A 19996-nucleotide genomic window follows, 5' to 3' on the forward strand; every position below is an offset into this window, starting at 1 on the left:
AGTGGTATTTATGTTGTAAAATTAATGTTTGAGTTGTAGAAATGTAATACTTAATTTTTGGATGTTAAATGTATAATATAGATATAATAAAGTAACATTTATGTAAATCCCCCAAAATTTTATTTGCGGTAAACTCTAAAATTTGTGAACCAGTCACAAAATTTTTTTTTTTAAAAGAGTGCCAATTAAATATCAGAGAAAAATAGCCGGCGATATCTTCGAGTTGCTTGATAATAAAAATATACGCGTGACAACAAAAAATAATTAAATTCAAATAATATGTATCTATATATTTTTTGGGACATTTATAGGCCATTTAAGACAAATTCACACACACAACGCATACACAAAGACTCGAACTCAAGACCTCTTAATTTGAAAGTATAAGCTCTGAACCAACAAGTCAAAGTGAGCTGTATAATATGTATCTATATTCCTATCTTGGAGTCTAGACCTAGGTATATCCGTACTCGCACCAAATAACTTCTCGTCCGCCTGACTCTACGGTTCAGCGCGGATCCGCACTTTTTCGCTTCTATTGTTCTTCTCGTGCTTACGAGCGGATTCCGTGGATTCTTCGAGGGAAAGAACTAAAGAAGGGCAGCCATGGACTCCGCCGTCGGCGAGGAGCTTGGCGTGGGCTGCTTCTTTTCGTTCCGGACAACACTCGGCGAGGAATTCGAGGGCCAGATCATAACCTATGACCGCCCTACGAACATCGTCCTCATTCATATCCTTCTCTAATCAATCTTCGATTCTTCTCTGCGTTCTTATTTTTCTTTCCATAGTTTGGATTTCTTGACCTTGATAGCGCACAAGAGGGTGCTTGGAAGCCGGGCGGTCGCCGGAATGTTCGTTTTCTGAAGACGACCTATATCAAGGATCTCACTTTCCTGCGACGCGGTGATGACCCTCTTGACAACAAAAAATGCTTCCTCGATCTGGCCGGATTGCAGGCAAGGGAGGAAGCTGCTCTAAGGTATTATCAAGTTAGGTTTTTCCTCTTTTGATTCACGTTTGGTTTGGCCTTTATAGGTTCGGGGGAATAAATTTTGGAAAAAAATTTAAGTTCTTCATCTTTCGTTTTGCTATGGGCTTGCATTTTAGATTGAAATGATATCTGATGGGAATCTTAAGAATGTTAAGTCACTTGCCTCTTTTTGTTGCTGAGTGGTTCACGGTTCGATTTTAGGCAAGCTGAAATAGAAGCGGAGCGAATTGGTGTTGGCGTCACTGGCGAAGCCCAGAACATTTTTGATGCATTATCTAAGACGTAAGTGCAAGTTTCTCTTTTATTATTTGGCAGTTCAATGTTTTTATTAGGTATAGTAATGTTAAATATCGTTCCTTGGAGAAAAACAAATTGCTATTTCTTTCAAGCCAATGGTTTTTTGTGTAAAGTCATAAATTCAAAATTTGAACTTTTGAGCTCAATTTTATTAGGTATGTGCTTTCCGCTGGCTATAAGACTGGTAAAAGCACTCAAAACTTAGCAACTTGCTTGAAAATTGCTAGAGTTTGGCTCTATTGTAAAATGTCTCAAATTGATTTCAAGATTTGCTCCGAATTCAAGTTTTCCTTTGCTTGTTTGAATACAATTCAAGCCTATTCTAAATGTAGTTTATAATGAGTTTTTATATAAAATACGGAGTAAGTATAACATAATTAATGTATAGCAGATAATGTCATATTTATAATTACACATTTACTTAAATTAAAATGCAATTTTTGACTTGAAATCGCATTGTTTCAAGTCTAATTTGCTCAACTTTAAATGATGATTTGGTGTCTAGTTTGAGTTGAACTGGAATCAAAATATTCAATTTCCAATATGGCCAAATTGCTTGAACTCGACTCAATTTCAATCCTAGCTTGCTGCTTTGACTATGCTCTTTTTTAATAGATTAATTGTCTTAAGGTTATGTGAACTATTTTTAACTCATGATTTTGATTTTTTTGTCATTTTTTATCTTGATAGAAATGATTTGAAATGATCATGGTGAGATGAGCACTGGAAGGCTAAAATTGGCACCTTATCTTATTATTCAAAGATGTTAAGATTCAAGCATGGGCCTAGACATAATCATTTGCTATAAGAGCACTTTGAAGGGATGTAGTCACCTTCAATTCCCATTATTTACATGACAACAAGTCCATGGATACTCACATCTCAAATTCTAAAGGTACCATGTTATAGTTAGGAAAGTTAGGACAGAGGTGTCCTATCCTAGTTAGGAATCATAGGATGGGCCCACATCCCTAGGAAGCCATCTTGGGGAAGCAATGTATCACAATTGTTTTATATATATTGCAACTTATATTGTTGCACCATCTGACCAGTAATTAGATAAGGTTTTCATTGCTTCTTTTTGATGAGATGCGTTATCCATATAGCTTTCATGCATTTTTTGTGTAGGACATTCCCAACAAACGCCACTATATGGCTAGAAGCATACTTTAATGGTTAGACATAATAAATTTTCAATAGGAAATGACCTGATATTAAGAATTTTGCATCTTTAGAGTGTTCATCATGTTGTTTGCTTGGTCCAACTTCTCTCCCTTTGAACATGACACAATAAATCAACCTCCAACCCCAACTAAGGGGACATATGGATTATTAACTTGGTTATTTGTTAACTTTATTTGTAAGGCTTCCCGTCACGAGCCTTATGTCCCTTAATTCTCCATTTAATTCATGGTCCCACGTCATTAGGGTATAAACTTTTTTCCTCTAACTTCTCCCACATCCTATCCCAATCGTTACTAGAGTTAATGTACTTCTATATTTCTAGTTTGGTTTCTAGTGGGGAAATTTTGAAATTTGTGATTCTCAGTGTGAGTTTCATCTTGTTTGTGATGTAATTATATTTTAAGATAATGATTTTCTTAGAATTTATTTTATTCCTTCATTTAATACATATTTACATTTATGGTTCTAAATCTTATTTGAGTGGAAGAGACCCAAAAAATGCTACCTTATTTAGTATCAATATATTTGGCTCATCATTATCCATTGTCACTTTGATTAATCCTATTCAGTTATTTCAGCATGTTTCATGAGTTCTTCTCTATTTATTCCTATTGAGTGCAAATTTTGTGCTCATCTTTTTTTACAACTTCCACATATGCTGATTTTGGTTTCTCTCTTTTATCAAATTCATCTTAAAATTATCATTCTGGTCACTTTACTTGTTTTTGTTGCCTACTAATTTGATTTATATACCTTAACTAGTCTAGTTTTTGCAATTTTATATATTTATCTTTTGATGTTTTCATGAAATCCACTTATTCCCTAGTACTTATGAGACACTTCTCTAATGTGGCAATACTTCATATGCATTGAAGATAGGAAGTAGTCAATCCTACTATTTCTATGATTGGAGGTGCCTTCACCCCCATCTGTTCTTGCATCACTGAACTGTTTACTATCTCAATATATTTTTTGCTAATTTGAGGAATATTAAACTGTCACGGTTCTAGCATTCAGCATAATATTGTTGGCCCATGATAATTTTGCTTTATTTGAATCTGCTCAAGACATGCAATTTTCTATGTACATTTAAGATACAAAGTATGAGAAAAAACAACTTTTAAACCTGAAAATTTCAGAGATAAATATGTTCATAAGCTAACTTGAATGACAGAAAAAGAAACATGTATTATACATATTTGTTGTTTTAAATTATGTGCATATAACATATAGTTTGTGATGATCTATATTGCACCGATACGGATATGGCGACACAGATACGACACGATACAAATACAAGACACGTCAATTCTTAAAAATACAAGATACGGGTACGGCGCGGATACGACATTATGATATATAAATCATACATAAAAATTAAGAAAGTAATCAAAGCGTAATATTTGAAAGACAAAAAAAATTTAAAGCAACATCATCTGTAGCATTTTATCTTATAATATCAAAATAAAAGTAAGCATAAAATATTTAAATGTCTAGTACAACAACAAAAACAAAAACATAAATTATCTAGCACATGAAGTTTCAACGAGTATGTTCTCCAATTTCTTTCACAACAAGATAAGGATGAAACTTGACCAAGCAATTTTATGGCGATTATTTGAAGTAGAGGTGCTGAAGCTTGATGTATAATTCATCATATTTTCGGATCAATTCTCCACCTATCACGCAATGGCTTTTGGTCACCAAAGTCCTCTAAATAATAAAAAAATTTAGCAAGCTCAATATTAGTAATTCTTTTCTTCTCATTTAGAAAATAACGTTTCAAACATGTCTTCCTCATATTTGAAATTTTTAAATCTTTCTGTGGAGAAACTCTTTGAGGATCATCTTGAAGTCATTCTTTAGTTGAATATCTTCAAATAGCATTAAAAATAAATAATGAAAAAATGTTGAAATTACTAAACAACAAATTGTGAATTAATAATGAAAAAATGTTGAAATTTACTTGGGATTTAGTGAGCGAGCCAAGCAATTTAAAGGTGTATTACTTTTGCTACATATATCTTTTAGAATAACATAAATAACATCCTAAAAGTTTGAGTGTTCATGAAGTGCCTTCCTCTCATGTCTATATATAATTTCTTTTACTTTGGCTAGCATTGAATCTCACATCTCATTAATGAGATGTAAACAAGACTTGTCCATATCAGCTCTCTTAACATCTCATAAATTGGATATGTGAAATTTATGATGTATTTGATCTTATCCCACCATAAATCTTCTAAAAGCTTCTCCTTTACATACCTAGCCTTTCCAACATCATCTTTCCTATAACAGAATCAGTTGTCACTGATCACCATAGCTTGAAGAGCATTTTTTATTTTTTTGAATCTTCTCAACATCACTATAACTGAGACAAACTGAGTTTTTGTAACTGCAAGCATCTTCAAATTAGAGAAATCATTTAATAAAAAGAGTCTCATGGAGTGATTCATAATAAAATTTTTAATTACAACTGCATCTCCAGCAATTACTGTGATCCAATGACATTCATTGTAGGTGATTTCATTTGCCTTAGTATTCTTAGCTGCACAAATGTTCTTCAAGGCAAGATTAAGTGTATGCACAACACATGATATCTAGAAAATATGAGGATATACTTGCTCTACAAGTAGACATGCAGATCTACAAACAAGTGCATTATCAGTAATAGATGCATTATCAGTAATGATCTGGATGATGTTTGAAGGCACCACCATGATAATTTTTTTGATTAAATTAGAAATGAAGAACTTATCCTTGTATTGTTCTTCATAATTTATAACTTTGATAAATATAGGATAGCTCTTTGTTACAGCCATGAAGTTGATAAGTGGTCTTTTTGTGGATCTGTCCACCCATCACAAACCAAAGTAACTTATTTTTCCTTCAAAACTCCTCTGGTAGGCTCGAGCAACTTCTCAATATTATCCCTCTCTTTGCAACAACTTCGTTCTAATGACATTATATTCTGATGGCACGTATCCTGTAAGATTACTATTGCATGCGTAAGTAAAGACATTCTTGTAGTGTGGATTTTTTGCTAGGTTAAAAGGAAGTCCAACTGAGTAAACATTCTAGCTATTTCTCCATCTAATTGTTTTCTAATTTGTAAATTAAATGCTTTCTCCAAATCACTATCTACAATATTTTTTTTTCTTTTTAGTTTATATCCCTCAATTCAGAAAGGTCATTTGTTTACAGTACTGTCATCACTTCTAATTGAAGAAGATGACGAAGAATATGAAGCATGGGTGCTTGGAAGTGAAATCTATTTTGGAAAGTCTTTTTTACTCTTTTGCTCAGCTTAACTGATTTTCCTTTATAATTTAGCCATTTGTGATGAGGTTATCTTCGGACATACTTTAATTACATTACCACTAATCTTCAACAAATGAACTTTCACTCTATACTATAATTCTTTATATGTGGCATTACAGTAATTGTATTTGAATGCAATATTGTCACCCCTTCTGACGTTTTACCTATTTTTGTTACATAACCCCACAGAGGTTTGTTATCTTCAATATTTGTCTTTGATGGACCATCATCAGACCTAATTCCTATGTCACTAGAGGTCATTATCCTACGAAGGATCGACACAAATTAAACCACATGAATTCGAAATATGAAATTTTTTAAGTAAAAGTGTAGATATGTTGCAGATATGCCTGGGGTCCAAGGGGGCGTTGCGCCCTAGCAGGGTGCGTCCCTGCGGGGGTTTCCGGGGCAGAGCCCCCAATACAAATTTTTATTGTAAGAATAATTTTAAAGCTCTCTCTAGCTTCTTGGTGCCGCTTGGTACCATTAGGTACCCCTCTGTACCGAGCGGTACCGAGCATTGATACTGAGCACTGTACTGAGCATTATTAGTTGATAAGTCTAATGTAATAAATACAAAACAATAATGAGGTGTCATTTATCCATTGGTCACTTGTCTTGGCCTACTCTATATATTCACCTCAACGCCTTTGTACCGGACAAGAAATGAAATGCCATTCTCTGTTTTTGCTTTTCTGATTTACTGTTCCGTCCTTCCTCTTTCTTGCTAAATCTTGTCACGCCAAGAAGCACAAGCTTCCACAAGCATTACGCTGAGGAACCGACCAGTGCCGAGCGGTACTGAGCGGTATCGAGTTCTGGTCCCGAGTTCTGTACTGAGCATTACGCTTAAGAAAACGAACCTTCACTGCTCGAGTCGCCTTCATTGTTTGCGTCGTCGAGCCGCTCTGTCGATGAAGGATGTTCTTGTCGGTTTTAATGCTCGTGTCGTCGAGCCTCTTCGTTGACGAAGGATGATCTTGTCCGCTTCTATGCTCGTGTTGTCGAGCCTCTCCTTCAACTACAATGAAGAAGACGAACGTCTGTGAGGAAACGAAAAACCTAGCTCGCGGAAATGTTTCAGCCGCATAAATGAATAGAGATTTCGAGCGGGTAGCCGAAATAAATAGGGAAAATTGCGGCTCTTTTTTCATTTTTTAACAGGACACGCATATCCGATACGTGTCCTGTCAAATTTAAATAATATTTTAATTGGACATGACAAATCCGTATCCGACACGTATCCATGCCGTATCGGTGGCGTATCCGTATCCGACACGTGTCTGATACAACATGACTCTTAAATAGGAGTACGATACTTCATAGGTGATGATATATTTGTTTTGTGAATAAATTAGATAATATTTTAATATTCTAACTATGTAATATTTTATAACAATTTTCATCTATATGAATTGAATAAATATATTATTATTATTTAAAGGGTTTATTTAAAAAAAAATTATGGAAGAGTAATGTAAACAAAGCTTTTATTTGTAGTTGATTTGGTTTCAAATGAATTTTTTTTCAAAAGGTATGTTGAAAGCCATATATATATAATCAAAGTGTTTGGAAAGTTTTCTGTTCTCTCATTAGCATGCTTTTTTGCATCCCAATTATTTGTCTTTACTTGTTAGAGTTATTAAACTTTATAATGCTTGGAGATAATTAGGATCTAATGATTTTCCTACTAACATTGGTATTCATCCTACTTTTACTGTTGCAAACTCTATTATTTAGTTGAGGCATCCTCGGCCTCTAGTACTTATTAGTAGTTTTATAGGTGGACTTATGCATATTGTTGCGGCACCTCTATGCCATCACACCTTTTACTATTAGTAAGTATTGAGAAATGAAATATTTGTTATGATTCATGGAGATACTGCTTGCCTTCCAACCCTGTTAATTGGGAAAGTCTTAAGTTACTGTAAATTGGAAAGGTTAATAAAAGAATTAAAGTTAGGGTAGTGATATAAAGAGTGTTGATGATGCGGACATCGGCACGAAGATTTGGCGCATCTATCACAGGAGGCGTCGTAAATGGACGGCTCTAATTTAAATTGTTATTTATGAGTTATTTTATGAATTTTAGCTCTTATTTTATGTTATTTCCTGTTTTACCCCTAGGTTAGTTTATTTGAGTGTTGTGGCCCAAGGGGCAATTTTGTAATTTTTGATTTTTCTCATGTTGTGGCTTATATATAGGGCCTTTAGCTATTGTAATGGGAATAAAGATTTGATATTAAAAAAAATTTGTCCACACTTGTGCTCTTTTTGAGAGAGGACGAGAGTGAGATTCCTATGGGAAGGAATCGGAGTTGTCACCAGCCGCAGGATGGGTCCGGGCTCGTGATTTGAAGTCCCTTGGAGAAGGGCAACGATCACCCGTCAGTCTTCGGAAGAGTCCGAAGCTCGCGGTTTTTATTTTCTATCTTTCGTTTCTATCTTTGTTTTTCTTTGGTTCCTTCTTGTTGTGTCATCCTCTACCTCCGTCCACCATCGTCGTCCCCATTTTCACCAAAAGCCGCCTGCCACCTCACCCGAAGATCCACCACAAACCGCCGGCCATGGCTCCTTAGCCGCCGGCCTCATCCTTTCCTCTCTCTCCTTGGATTTCCTAATTAGGAATGCATGATATTAGGAATTAACTTGAAAATCAAGTTGTTTGAAATTTAAAATTCAAATTTCTTTCCTAATTTATTGCATGCTATTTGAATTTCAAATTCAAAATTCAAATTTGCATTAGGAATTAAATGCCATGAGTTCCTTCTTAATGTAAATTCAATTGAATTTTAAATTCAAATCTAAGAGCATTAAATCACCTCATTACATCCCCTTTCCTGGCTTTGAAAACTGCCGGCCCTCTTCAATAGCCCAATCAATTTGCAATTAATATTTCCAAATCTGAGAATTTGTTTGACCGAAAATCCCAAGCCCACCTCCTTAATTCCGGCTCAGTAAAATTCCAAAGTTCAATCTTTAATTATTTCCAAAACTGAGAAGTGGAATAAGGAAATACTTCCCAATTTTTTCCTAATGCTACCTCCTTTTTCTTGGCAACAATCCAAGCTTTTCTCTGAGTCAATTCTCCAAGGGATAACGTCAAATTCTGTCCACGTATTTTCAACCTCCTGAATTGGAATTAATTCCAACATCTGGCCACAATCAGCCGCCTTCTCCTCCTTAATTGTGTTGCTTGGTATTTACTCAGTTTTACTTCCTATTTTATTGCCCAAATCAGTTCACTGATTTTGGGAATTGAAATCCATCAAATCCCTGTCATCCCGCCATTCCTTTCCTCTCCAAATTGCTCTAGGTAACGTCCCTAGGCAAGAACCCGTGGAGTGGATTTTCTTCTCAGCCTTTCTCTTCTCCATTAAGGCTAGGCTTCTCCTTCAATCTTCTCTAGACCCTTATCTACTGGAATCTGAGAATTTTTCTCAGGTTTTGAATAAAAACCTGAAGAAAATTTTCAGATTTTGTGAGACATTTGGAGTTTGTCCATCTTCCATAGCAAAGCGTATTTCGTTCTACATCAGTTGAAGGATGAAATTATTGAGTGGAATGATATTCCAGGGGGCCCCACCATGTGGGACCCAAGGAAACTATTATTCATTATGTAAGGAGGAGGAATCAATGAGAAGTTGTTTAATTAATTTGTTTATGAAGGTTTCCTGAATCATTTTTATTGTTTAGGAAGAGTTCCTAAATTAGGTTTAATTGTTTAGGAAGGGTTCGTAAATTATGCTTAATTTGCTTAGGAAGTTTTATAAATTATGTTTAATTTATTTAGAAATGTTTTCTAAATCATGTTTAATTATTTAGAAACGTTTCCTAAATTATGTTTAATTGTTTAAGAAGTTTTTCTAGATTATATTTAAATTGTTTAGGAATGTTCTATATATGTTATTGTGTTTTAGGGCTATTTGATGGGGAGTTGTCTTGGTTTTTAGGAGTATGTTATTGATGAGTTTTGTGAGTGTTTACTGTGCACTATTTTTGTGAGGTATTCTAGCGGTGTCTAGAATTTAGAAGAGAATGTCTAACTATCGAAAGAGGACCATTATATCTTGCTTATTCATATTTTATTTCTTATCAATAAAATCCTATTAGTTTGTTGAAATTTACTGTTTGTTTGTTGAATTTTGGTTTTCAAGTCAATTTGATAGGACTTGAACACCAAAAATCAGCAAACAAATAGTAAAATTCAGCAAACCAACAAATTTTATTGATAAGAAAAGAAATACGAGGGAGTGAGATACAATGATCCTCTTTCGAGAGGTGGACTTTCTCTCAAATCATAGACATCACTAGAATCCCTCAAAAAAATGGTGGACAACAAATACTTACAAAATTCTTCATAAAAAACATAATCCTAACCGTAGGGTAAATCAACTATTTAGAGCAAGTAATAAACAACAAATACTCAAATAGCTCTCCCCCAATTTTCTCCCAAATATCCCCTATTTTCTTAATTATTTCCCTCCCAAATATGTCCTCTTCAATTAGGAAATATTTCACAATTAATCCCCTCAAAATCAACCCTCAATTCTACCCTTTTCAATTAGAAAACATCTCCTAATACCCTTTCATTAAGAATCTTCCTAAATAGCTCCCTCTAAAATAGATGATCAGGAGACAATTCCCATTGTTACACCTTGAGGACATGATTTGTCTTTGGGAGAGGGCTTTTTATACACCAGGGGGTTCACCTAATGGGGCCCAGGGGAAGCTATTTAGGAAGGTTTTTAATCAAGGGGAGTTGTTTAAGAAGGTTCTTAATTAAGGGAAAATTTTTTATGAAGGTTTCCTAATTATGTTTATATTATTTAAGAAGTGTTTAATTGCTTAGGAGGTTTTCTAAATCATGTTTAATTTTGTAGGAATATTTCTTAAATTATGTTTATACTATTTAGGAAGTGTTTAATTGTTTAGAAATCATGTTTAATTGTTTAGGAAGGTTTCTTAAATTATGTTTAATTGTTTAGGAATGCTCTATTTATGTTATTGTGGCTATGGCTATTTAAGGGGGAGTTGTTTAGGGTTTAGAGAAGGATATTGCAGAGTTTTGTGTTTTGCTATAGTTTTCTTTGAGGGCTTCCTAGCGGCGTCTAGGTTGATTGGGAGTGCTGATCTACCTCTCGAATTGTAAATCACATGTATATTTTTTCTCTTATTGAAGTATTAATACAAAATCAACCATCATTTTGGTTTTATTGTAGTTTTTCTATTTGTTATTTGCTATTTTTGCTTCCAAGATGTATCAAATATTTGATAGGACTATAACAGCAAAATTAAGCAAACAAATAGTAAATTTCAGCAAACCAAAATGTTTTTATTGATAAGAAATGAAATACTAGCAAGCAAGATACAATGATCCTCTTTCGAAATGACTTTCTCTCTCAAATACTAGACGCCGCGAGAATCCCTCATAAAAACAGTGAACAACAAATACTCACAAAACTCATCAATAGCATGCTCCTAAAACCTTAGACAACTCTCCCTTGAATAGCCCTAGAATACGATAACATAAATAGAACCTTTGTAAACAATTTAAATATAATTTAGAAAACCTTCCTAAACAATTAAACATGATTTAGGAAACCTTCCTAAACAATTAAATATGATTTAGAAACCTTATAAACAAATTAAACCTAATTTAGGAACTCTTTCTAAACAATTAAATATAATTTAGCAACTCTTCCTAAACAATTAAACATGATTTAGAAAACCTTCATAACCTAATCAAACATAATTTTGAAAACCTTCCTAAACAGTTAAATAGTTTCTCCGTGATTCCTTCTCCTCACATATGAATAATAGTTTCCCTAAGTCCCACAAGGTGGGGCCCCCTTGACGTATCAACAATACTCTCCCAAAGAGCCACCTTATTCTCAAGGTGGAATGAAGGAAATTGGTGTTGAAGAATATTTTTCTAGTTGCAAAAGAAAATGATCAAGTAGTTATAATCTTGGAATGCATTATCTTGTTGGATCCACGTTAAACGGCTGTAGCATGTTTGTTGCTTAAAATTTTATTAACAGTTTTTAATATGAAAAAATACAGACATTTATCTTTCCATTTCACTTTTGTGAAGAATCTCTCAAAACTTGTTTCAGCATAACATTTACTGACTTGGTTTTGACTTTTGAATTAACAAAATCTCTAGCGACAAAAGAATGTTCCATTATTTCAAAAGAAAATGCATTGCCCTTAAATCCCTTAATAGATTGGATAATTTCTTTTGTTCTGCACTTAGCTTATCCACCAAAACTTTTTGTGAACTTGAAGAATAAAAAGAATCAGTTTGTGCATATTGCATAATTTTTAGTTTTCTCTAAAGTCTCATCATTATGTTGGCTTTTGAAGTCTTGATGCTGGTATTCTTCAATGCCAATTTTATTTTCTTTTGGAAAATTTGCAAGTGAATCAATTTTTGCTAATGTAGTTTTACCATCAACATCCAAGGATATATCAGTTGAATCTTTCTCAATGCTAGGACCAATAGCCTTTATCATTTCATCCCATCAATCTTTCTTGGTACAACTATTTGATTTTCCCTAGGCATATCATTTTTGTGATTCCCTCGTGCATCGGACAGAGCCGTCTTATCTTGATTCCTTAACATCTGTTCCATCAGATTCTTGAGATTTCCAAACCTTCCTTCCATCGTCAAAAAGCGCTCATTCAATGATCCTACATCCATTTGCAGCTACCCTACTTCCCTCTTCAACTTTTCTTCCAACACCTCAACTCTTATCCTGACCATTGGTACCAAGAAATTGCTCTGATACAAATTTGATAGGACTTGAACACCAAAATTCGGCGAACAAATCGTAAATTTCTGCAAAATAACAAGTTTTTATTGATAAGAAATGAAATACAAACAAGCAAGATACAATGGTCTTCTTTCGAGAGGAGGATATTTTCTTCCAAATTCTAAATGCCGCTAGAATCCCTCACAAAAGCAATAGACAACAAACACTCACAAAATTCATTAATACCATGCTCCTAAAACTCTAGATAGCTTCCCCTTAGATAGCCCAAGAACACAATAACATAAATAGAACATTCCTAAACAGTTTAAATATAATTTAAGAAGCCTTCTTAAACAATTAAATATAATTTAGGAAACCCTCCTAAACAAATTAAACATAATTTAAGAAACTTTCCTAAACAATTAAATATAATTTAGGAAATCTTCTTAAACAAATTGAACCTAATTTAGGAAACATTCATAAATAATTAAATATAATTTAGGAACCTTCCTAAACAATTAAATATGATTTAAGAAACATTCTTAAACAAATTAAGTATAATTTAGGAAATCTTCCTAAACAATTAAACATGATTTAAGAAATCTTCCTAAACAATTAAACAATTTCTCCTTGAGAGAGAGAGAGAGAGAGAGAGAGAGAGAGAAGCAATTGGTGGAAATATATAAGCTATTTTAGGAAAAGAAAAAAAGAAGATTAGGCAAAACCAAAATAGAAAAAATACCATGCAACTTTACAAGCCCATAATTTAAGGGACCTAAAATGACATTCCAAACAAAATGTGCTTAATAGCTTCTCTAGTTGGCTATATATATAATTTGATTTGCCTCATGAGCTTCCTATTATAGCACCCATACACCCCAATACTGCCATTCATGCTTGAGAATAGATGTATTATATTCCTAGTTTGAAAACAATTTTATAAAAGGTTATAGCATTGAGTCCCTTTGTAGAAATATTTTCCATTCAACTCTTTAAAGGCGCCTAAGGCATGCATATCAAATTTCCTTCCAGCTTTTTGTTGATGTAATGTCTGTCAATCTTAATATGATTCTTTTTATCATATTGCTTTGAATTATGTGTATTTATAGTTGATTTATCATCACTATACAACTTCATTTGACCGTTGTACTTAACTCTTAGATCATCTTGGATGATCTTCAACCACAATAATTCACAAACTACAACAACAACATCATCATACCTTTATCTCACTACATGGGGTCGGCTACATGAATCCTTTTTGTTCATTGTCTCCTGTTAAGAGTCAAATTCTCTTTTAAATTTAATAAAGAAATGTCATTTCTTATATTTTTATAACCAAGTCTTTTTAGGTCTACCTCTATCTTTGTTAACATAAGTCAAATCTAATACATCTACTTTCCTAACCGGGTCATTGGAAGTCCACCATTTTATGTGACCAAATCATCTAAGGCGATTTTTTCTAATCTTATCTTTCATCGGAGCTACTCCAACTTTTTTACGTATATGCTCATTTCGTATCATGTCTCAAAGAGTAAAGCCACTCATCCATCTGAGCATCCTTATCTCTGCAACACTTAGTAGTCTTAACTTAATAATATGCTTCTACAATTGTTCACAAACTCCTAGGCCATAATTTTGTATTCTTATTCAACACTGAATTTAGCTGCCACATTTTATTTTTTACTCTATGTTATCTAATTTCCATCTTGAAACTTACAATTACTAGATGTGGATCTCCAATCCACTATTGAACCTCTATAATCTGCTTCTGTTTGGACTTCCAATATGAGTTCATTATTTCTTTTAATTTATTTTTTTGGATTACCTTTTAATTGGTGTAGCACAAGATATGCAACTTATATGTGTTTCTCTTAGTTCATGTATGAATTTGACTAATCATGTTGAGTATGGATTATGTATTAGAAAGATGAATGAGTTTTCCCACCGATATCTGATTATCTTTCTATCAATAACTAGTTCTTAGCTTTCGTCAATTTTTTGTTTGGCTTAATGGGTTTAACTTTAGGTTTGTTACTACGCTTTCTAGTTTCTTTGAAGAGGTCCTATATATTTTTGTTGTGAGATGAAAATTCCTTCCTTGAGTATAAGACTAATTCTAAAAAAAAAACCACTTTAGGATCCTAATCTTCCTATCGCAAATTCTTTGATAAAATATTGTTTCATACTTTGTTTCTCTTTCTCACCAATACTTTGATAAAATATCATCAACATATACTAGAAATATTGTTAATCCCCTTGATTATAATGTTTGATTAAAAGAGTATGATCAACATATACTAGAAATATTGTCATGCCCCCCTGACTATGAATGTTTGAATTAAAAGAGTATGATCTCCTTCACTCTTATGTGCTATTCTTTTTATCACACTAACCTCTCAACCTAAGATGATTTCTTTAGCGCATAGAAGGCTGTCCTTAGTCTACATTTCTTGTAGCTATTCCCTTTCCTTCAATTCCTGAAGGGTACTGATGTAAATCTTCTTTTGAGCCACCATGTAAGAGTACATTCTTCACATTCTATTGTTGAAGTTGTCAATTGAAATGTGCCATCAGAGAACAAAATTCTCACATTCTTCATTTTTTGCCATAGGGATAAATATTTCCTGATAATAAACACCATATGTCTCAGTGGAACACTTAACAACCAATCTTGCTTTATATCTTTCAATAGATCTATTAAACTTGTATTTTAAAGTAAACGCCTATTTGAAATCTTCTAGATTCTTTTTTTTAGGTTTATTCATAATCTCCCATGCTTTGTTTTATTTGATACCATAGATTTTATTTTCCATTATTGAAGTCTCCGTTTGAAAATAAACCAATGTAGAGTATGGTTTTCAACAAAAGTGACATTTGTTAAATTTAAAATTCTTTTGGAGGATAACTCTTGTACCCTTTTTCTGTAGAGGAATGGCCAAGTAACTAACAATAGATAGCTCTGAGATCTAATTTTTCTCTATTTTGACTATGAATATGGATCAAGGAGGTCCAACTAAAAAAAATTAGTGTAAGACTGTTACAAGCTTTGACCTGAGTATAAAATTTGGCAAACATTCCATGGGAGTTTGATACTCCTATGTTTTGTGAAAGTAGTCTATTTATCATTTATGAGGCAGTAAGGGCAACCTCCTCCCAAGTCCCAATAGGTTTTTGGAGTGTTATATTAAGTGATGGTTTTTTTTTTAACTATCTTATTTTGGTCTTGTGTATTTATGCATGATGATTCATGAATAATGCCTTACTTTGAAAGTAGGCGTCAGAATTTGATTAAAATAATCTCTTACATTGGCAGATTGGAATTATTATATTTTTACCCAAAATTGATTTTGAATCACCAAGTGAAAAGTATGGACAATGTAGCTTACATCATATTTTGTTCGATTAAGAATATTTATGTGACCCTAGTGCAAGCATCGATCAGAGAAACAAACCATTATGACAACAAACCATTATGACTTTGAAACATTTGGGATGGTTGATAGTCTCCAAAATACTGCATGAAATATTTATGTATCTTGGATCTATTGCACTATAAAAAAATGAGATATAGATGGTGGTGTAACTTTTGAAGTTAAGACTTAAATGGTTAAAATGGATTAGTGCTTCTGGAGTTAAGACTGAATGTGATAGGAGATTATCATAGAGACTTAAAGTTAAATTTAATAAAATTAAAATTAGGTTAGTAATATTATATGGATTCAACTGTTAGGCAATTAAAAAAATCTTTGATACATATGTTGAATTTGATAGAAATGAAAATGTTCAAGGATGTGTGGCGAAAATTGGAAGGATAAATTAATGAAGGATTGCATTACAAAATGTTAGAATGACATCCATTGAAGAAAAGGTAGCTGAAAATAGATATAGGTGGTGTGGGCATGCATAATAAAGGCTAGAAAATATGCCATTTGATGAGCTGATAAAATTAGTGTCAAATGATTATAAAAGAGAAGGGATAAATTTATGATTACATGGATAGAAGTTCAAATGCAAAGAATTAATTTAGCTATTTAGATATGACTCAATCAGAATAAATAAAAAATGAAAATTCATGAAGAATCCCAAAACAGTTGGGATAAGACTAATGATTTCCTTCTTAATCCTCTCCATCAATATAATCATTGGAGTAGCACATCATTTTTCTTTTCTACTTTCTCTTGCGTGAAATCAAACTTGTCCCAGGGGTATGTCAATGTTTTTTTGCTTTTGTGGAAGTCATAGTAACATTGTAAAGTGAATGCAAGCTTGTTATCCTTTTTCTATGTATAAATTTCATTGATATATTTGATAATATAAATGGTTTCCAATTGAGTGGGTCCTCTTTTAGAGTCCAATGCAAAAACTATATGATTGAAATTCTTTCAACATTTTGTCCAAATTATCTTCTATGGTTTCTTTCTTTGGACTGCAAGTATTATTGAAACTATCTTCATTAATATCATGTTAATTCCATACTCTTTTTTGTTGCAATACTTTTTGTAGTTCTAAGGTGACTCTCTAATTTTATCTACAATTGGAGCTACTCCTACATTTTCACGTATACACGTATATACTCATTTTGTATTCTTTCTCTAAGAGCGAAGCCACTCATCCACCTGAGCATCCTTATCTTTGCAACACTCAACTTATTTAAGGTTTTTCTTTTAATGACCAGCATTCATGCTAGATCTGTTACTACTAAAATTATACTATATGTATTCGGTTTTAGTTCTATTCGAACAGAACTTTTAGACTCTAAGGTTGACCTCCATAATTCAATTTTTCCTTCAACTCACTCTTTACTTTTATCAACAAGAATAATATAATCTGCAAAAAGTATACACTAGGGTACCTCCTATGGCAAATGTCTAGTAAGAACATCCATGACTAAAGCAAAAAAATATGGGCTTTATCATTAATTCCATTACGTGGACAAATTATGCGAATGATGCATGGATAGATGATTGATGTTAAATTTTGTTCTTCTATTATTTTTTGTATTTTTTGTGTTACAGAACACAATTTACTGTTTTTGAATCCATCATTTAGCCGCTGTATTTTCGTAATTTGAATAATTTTTCTTGATGACATGGCTTTTTGCACAGAATGTTACTTGGTTTTGTCCTCTCCTCTCTCTACGCCACACTCATATCAGTTATCACTTTTTTCCCGTGGATTCAGGCTTCCAGTTCGTTGGGATAAGACTGCCATAGTTGTGATGGACGAAGTCCGAGTGAACAATCCATATTTCCCTGAAAATGTTAACGGAGGAACACCAGCTGCGAATGAGCGAGTCAAGAAAGTGGTCAGTACCTATATATATAACTTATTTACTTCTCAACATTGTTCTTCTGAACTTTGTATCTTCATGTAAATATTAAAGCTTCATTTGGGGCGGTTTTCTTACTGCTTTTTAAAACAACTTTTTAGTAAAAAAATTAAAACTTTTGTACTAGAAAGCAGCTTTAAGAAACAGTAAGAAAGCCGTCCCAAATGAAACCTAAGAATCTTGAATATTTTAACTAATCTTTGCCTAATTGTTATTAGAATTGATGTCTTCAAAATTTTGCTTATCCAGGGGATCATGAACATTTATTTTGATATTCTCTGGAAATTAGCATTCAATTTCTACTAATGATTTTCGGTTTATGAATCATTCATGCTGTTTCATTCGTTTTGTTTTCCTCTCAAGCTTTTATTATTTGAACGTTGCTAAAACTTGTGCATGTAACTGAATCTTACAATCACTCTGATTTGCTTTTGTGATTATGAAGCTGGAGCTTGAAAGGAGAAGATTACAAGTTCGCTCTTCGGCTTAGATGTTTAGACCGACTTACTAGCTCATGGTAAAAGTGGTAGGCTTGCATAAATTCTGGTTGTATTTTATCTTAAATTTGTACGTTTTAATTGTCAATATCCTCTAGTATGTTATTCTAAGGATTTCTTCAGCATTTACAAAAGATTTATCGGAAGTAAAGAATCTGTTTTTTTTTTTCTAGATTATTCTACGATGGAATAAGGAAAAGTATAGTAAATGACTTTTAGGGAAATTGCCTGTCAGCTAAGCTATTAGATCTGTCTTAAGCTGCTCTCTACTACCATGAAGGTAGTTTCTATCTAGAAGTGTATTTAGAACTATCTGGTAGATTTTGACTTGTTGGAATGAAATTAATAATATTTAGGGGTGTCAATTTTTGGCACAACCCGAATCCGACCCGGAAAAATTCGGGTTCGGGTTCAACAAATCAACTGGTTTTAAAAATCGTGTCGGTTTCGGGTTGACATAGCAACTCGAAATTGACCCGAAATTAACACGAAAACTCGTATTTGACCCGAAAACCCGAGATTGACCCGTTTTTATCTGAATATCGAAGATTGACCCGATTTTTTACCCGAAAACAGCAATTTTGGGTCAACCCCTGGTCATTCATGTCGGGTTGGATTGACCCGGACCCGAATCGGGTCGGGTTCAGGTCTAGAAATCCGACTCGTTTTTAAAAACGGATCGGATTTGGATTGACCCGAATTGACACCCCTAATAATATTGATGATTGTCTTGACTTGTTCTTGTTATTAACATTTATCACTTTCTATTTTTGGGTGCTTTGGTCCATTGCACTATTCTGAAGGTATATATATATATATATATATATATTCTCCTCCCAACTCTCCTCTACTATGCTCTCTCTTCTTCATTGGTCACTTTTCTTGTAACCTAATTCTCAGCTATCCCTCATTAGCCATTAACCCAACCCCGTCATCTCTGCCCTACTCAACCGAAACCTTCTCCTACATACCTGATAACGCTGTACAATCTTCCAAGACCGTTAAAAACTCTAACATATGAATAACCTTCAACTCCAGAAGGGCCATCAAATTAGTCTTTACCATCAAGATCTTTTAGCTTCTCCATCACACAACCTTGAATTTTTTCCCCCTTCTTATGTTGTAGCTATCTTACCCTGATCCTTACCAATCACATTCCTGGTCTAATCAGGGAGTGCATGAGTTTATCTGATAGAAATGATTGATCAAACTAAGTTGGTTTCATGATTTTAAGATAATGAATCCAATCCAACATATCTAATATCCTATTATGCATAGAAATTTTAAATATTTAAGACATGACAGACATACTTGTCTAATTGTGATGCACATATATGGACACGGCGACATGAATATGACATGACACGGACACAGGTTACGTCAATTATTGAAAATATAGGATACGAGCATGGGTTGGACATGACATAATAATCAATTTTTAAATATAAAAGATGAAATTTTTTTTTTGAACCAAGAACTAAAATAGGTTTCCCAATCATCTTTGAAAATTGTTATGGCATTATGACGGTTGTATCTCATTTAATGCTATAAACTCTGTTTTGTATAAAAGACAATTAATGCTATAGCTGCAGTTGACGGTTGTATATCATTCACG

General features: G+C 33.3%; 1 protein-coding gene across 1 annotated transcript; it reads left to right on the forward strand.

Moving 5' to 3' along the window:
- The first annotated feature begins 489 nt into the window (after positions 1-489).
- Positions 490-18605, forward strand: LOC110093367 (protein LSM12). The gene is made up of 5 exons (XM_020818231.2): positions 490-730; positions 817-979; positions 1193-1273; positions 17737-17860; positions 18330-18605. The coding sequence occupies exons 1-5, from the start codon at positions 607-609 to the stop codon at positions 18372-18374; spliced, it is 537 nt and encodes a 178-aa protein (XP_020673890.1). The 5' UTR covers positions 490-606; the 3' UTR covers positions 18375-18605.
- The last annotated feature ends 1391 nt before the right edge of the window (positions 18606-19996 follow it).

This window comes from Dendrobium catenatum, unplaced genomic scaffold (assembly GCF_001605985.2).
Source record: "Dendrobium catenatum unplaced genomic scaffold, ASM160598v2 fragScaff_scaffold_384, whole genome shotgun sequence".
NCBI lineage: Eukaryota > Viridiplantae > Streptophyta > Magnoliopsida > Asparagales > Orchidaceae > Dendrobium > Dendrobium catenatum.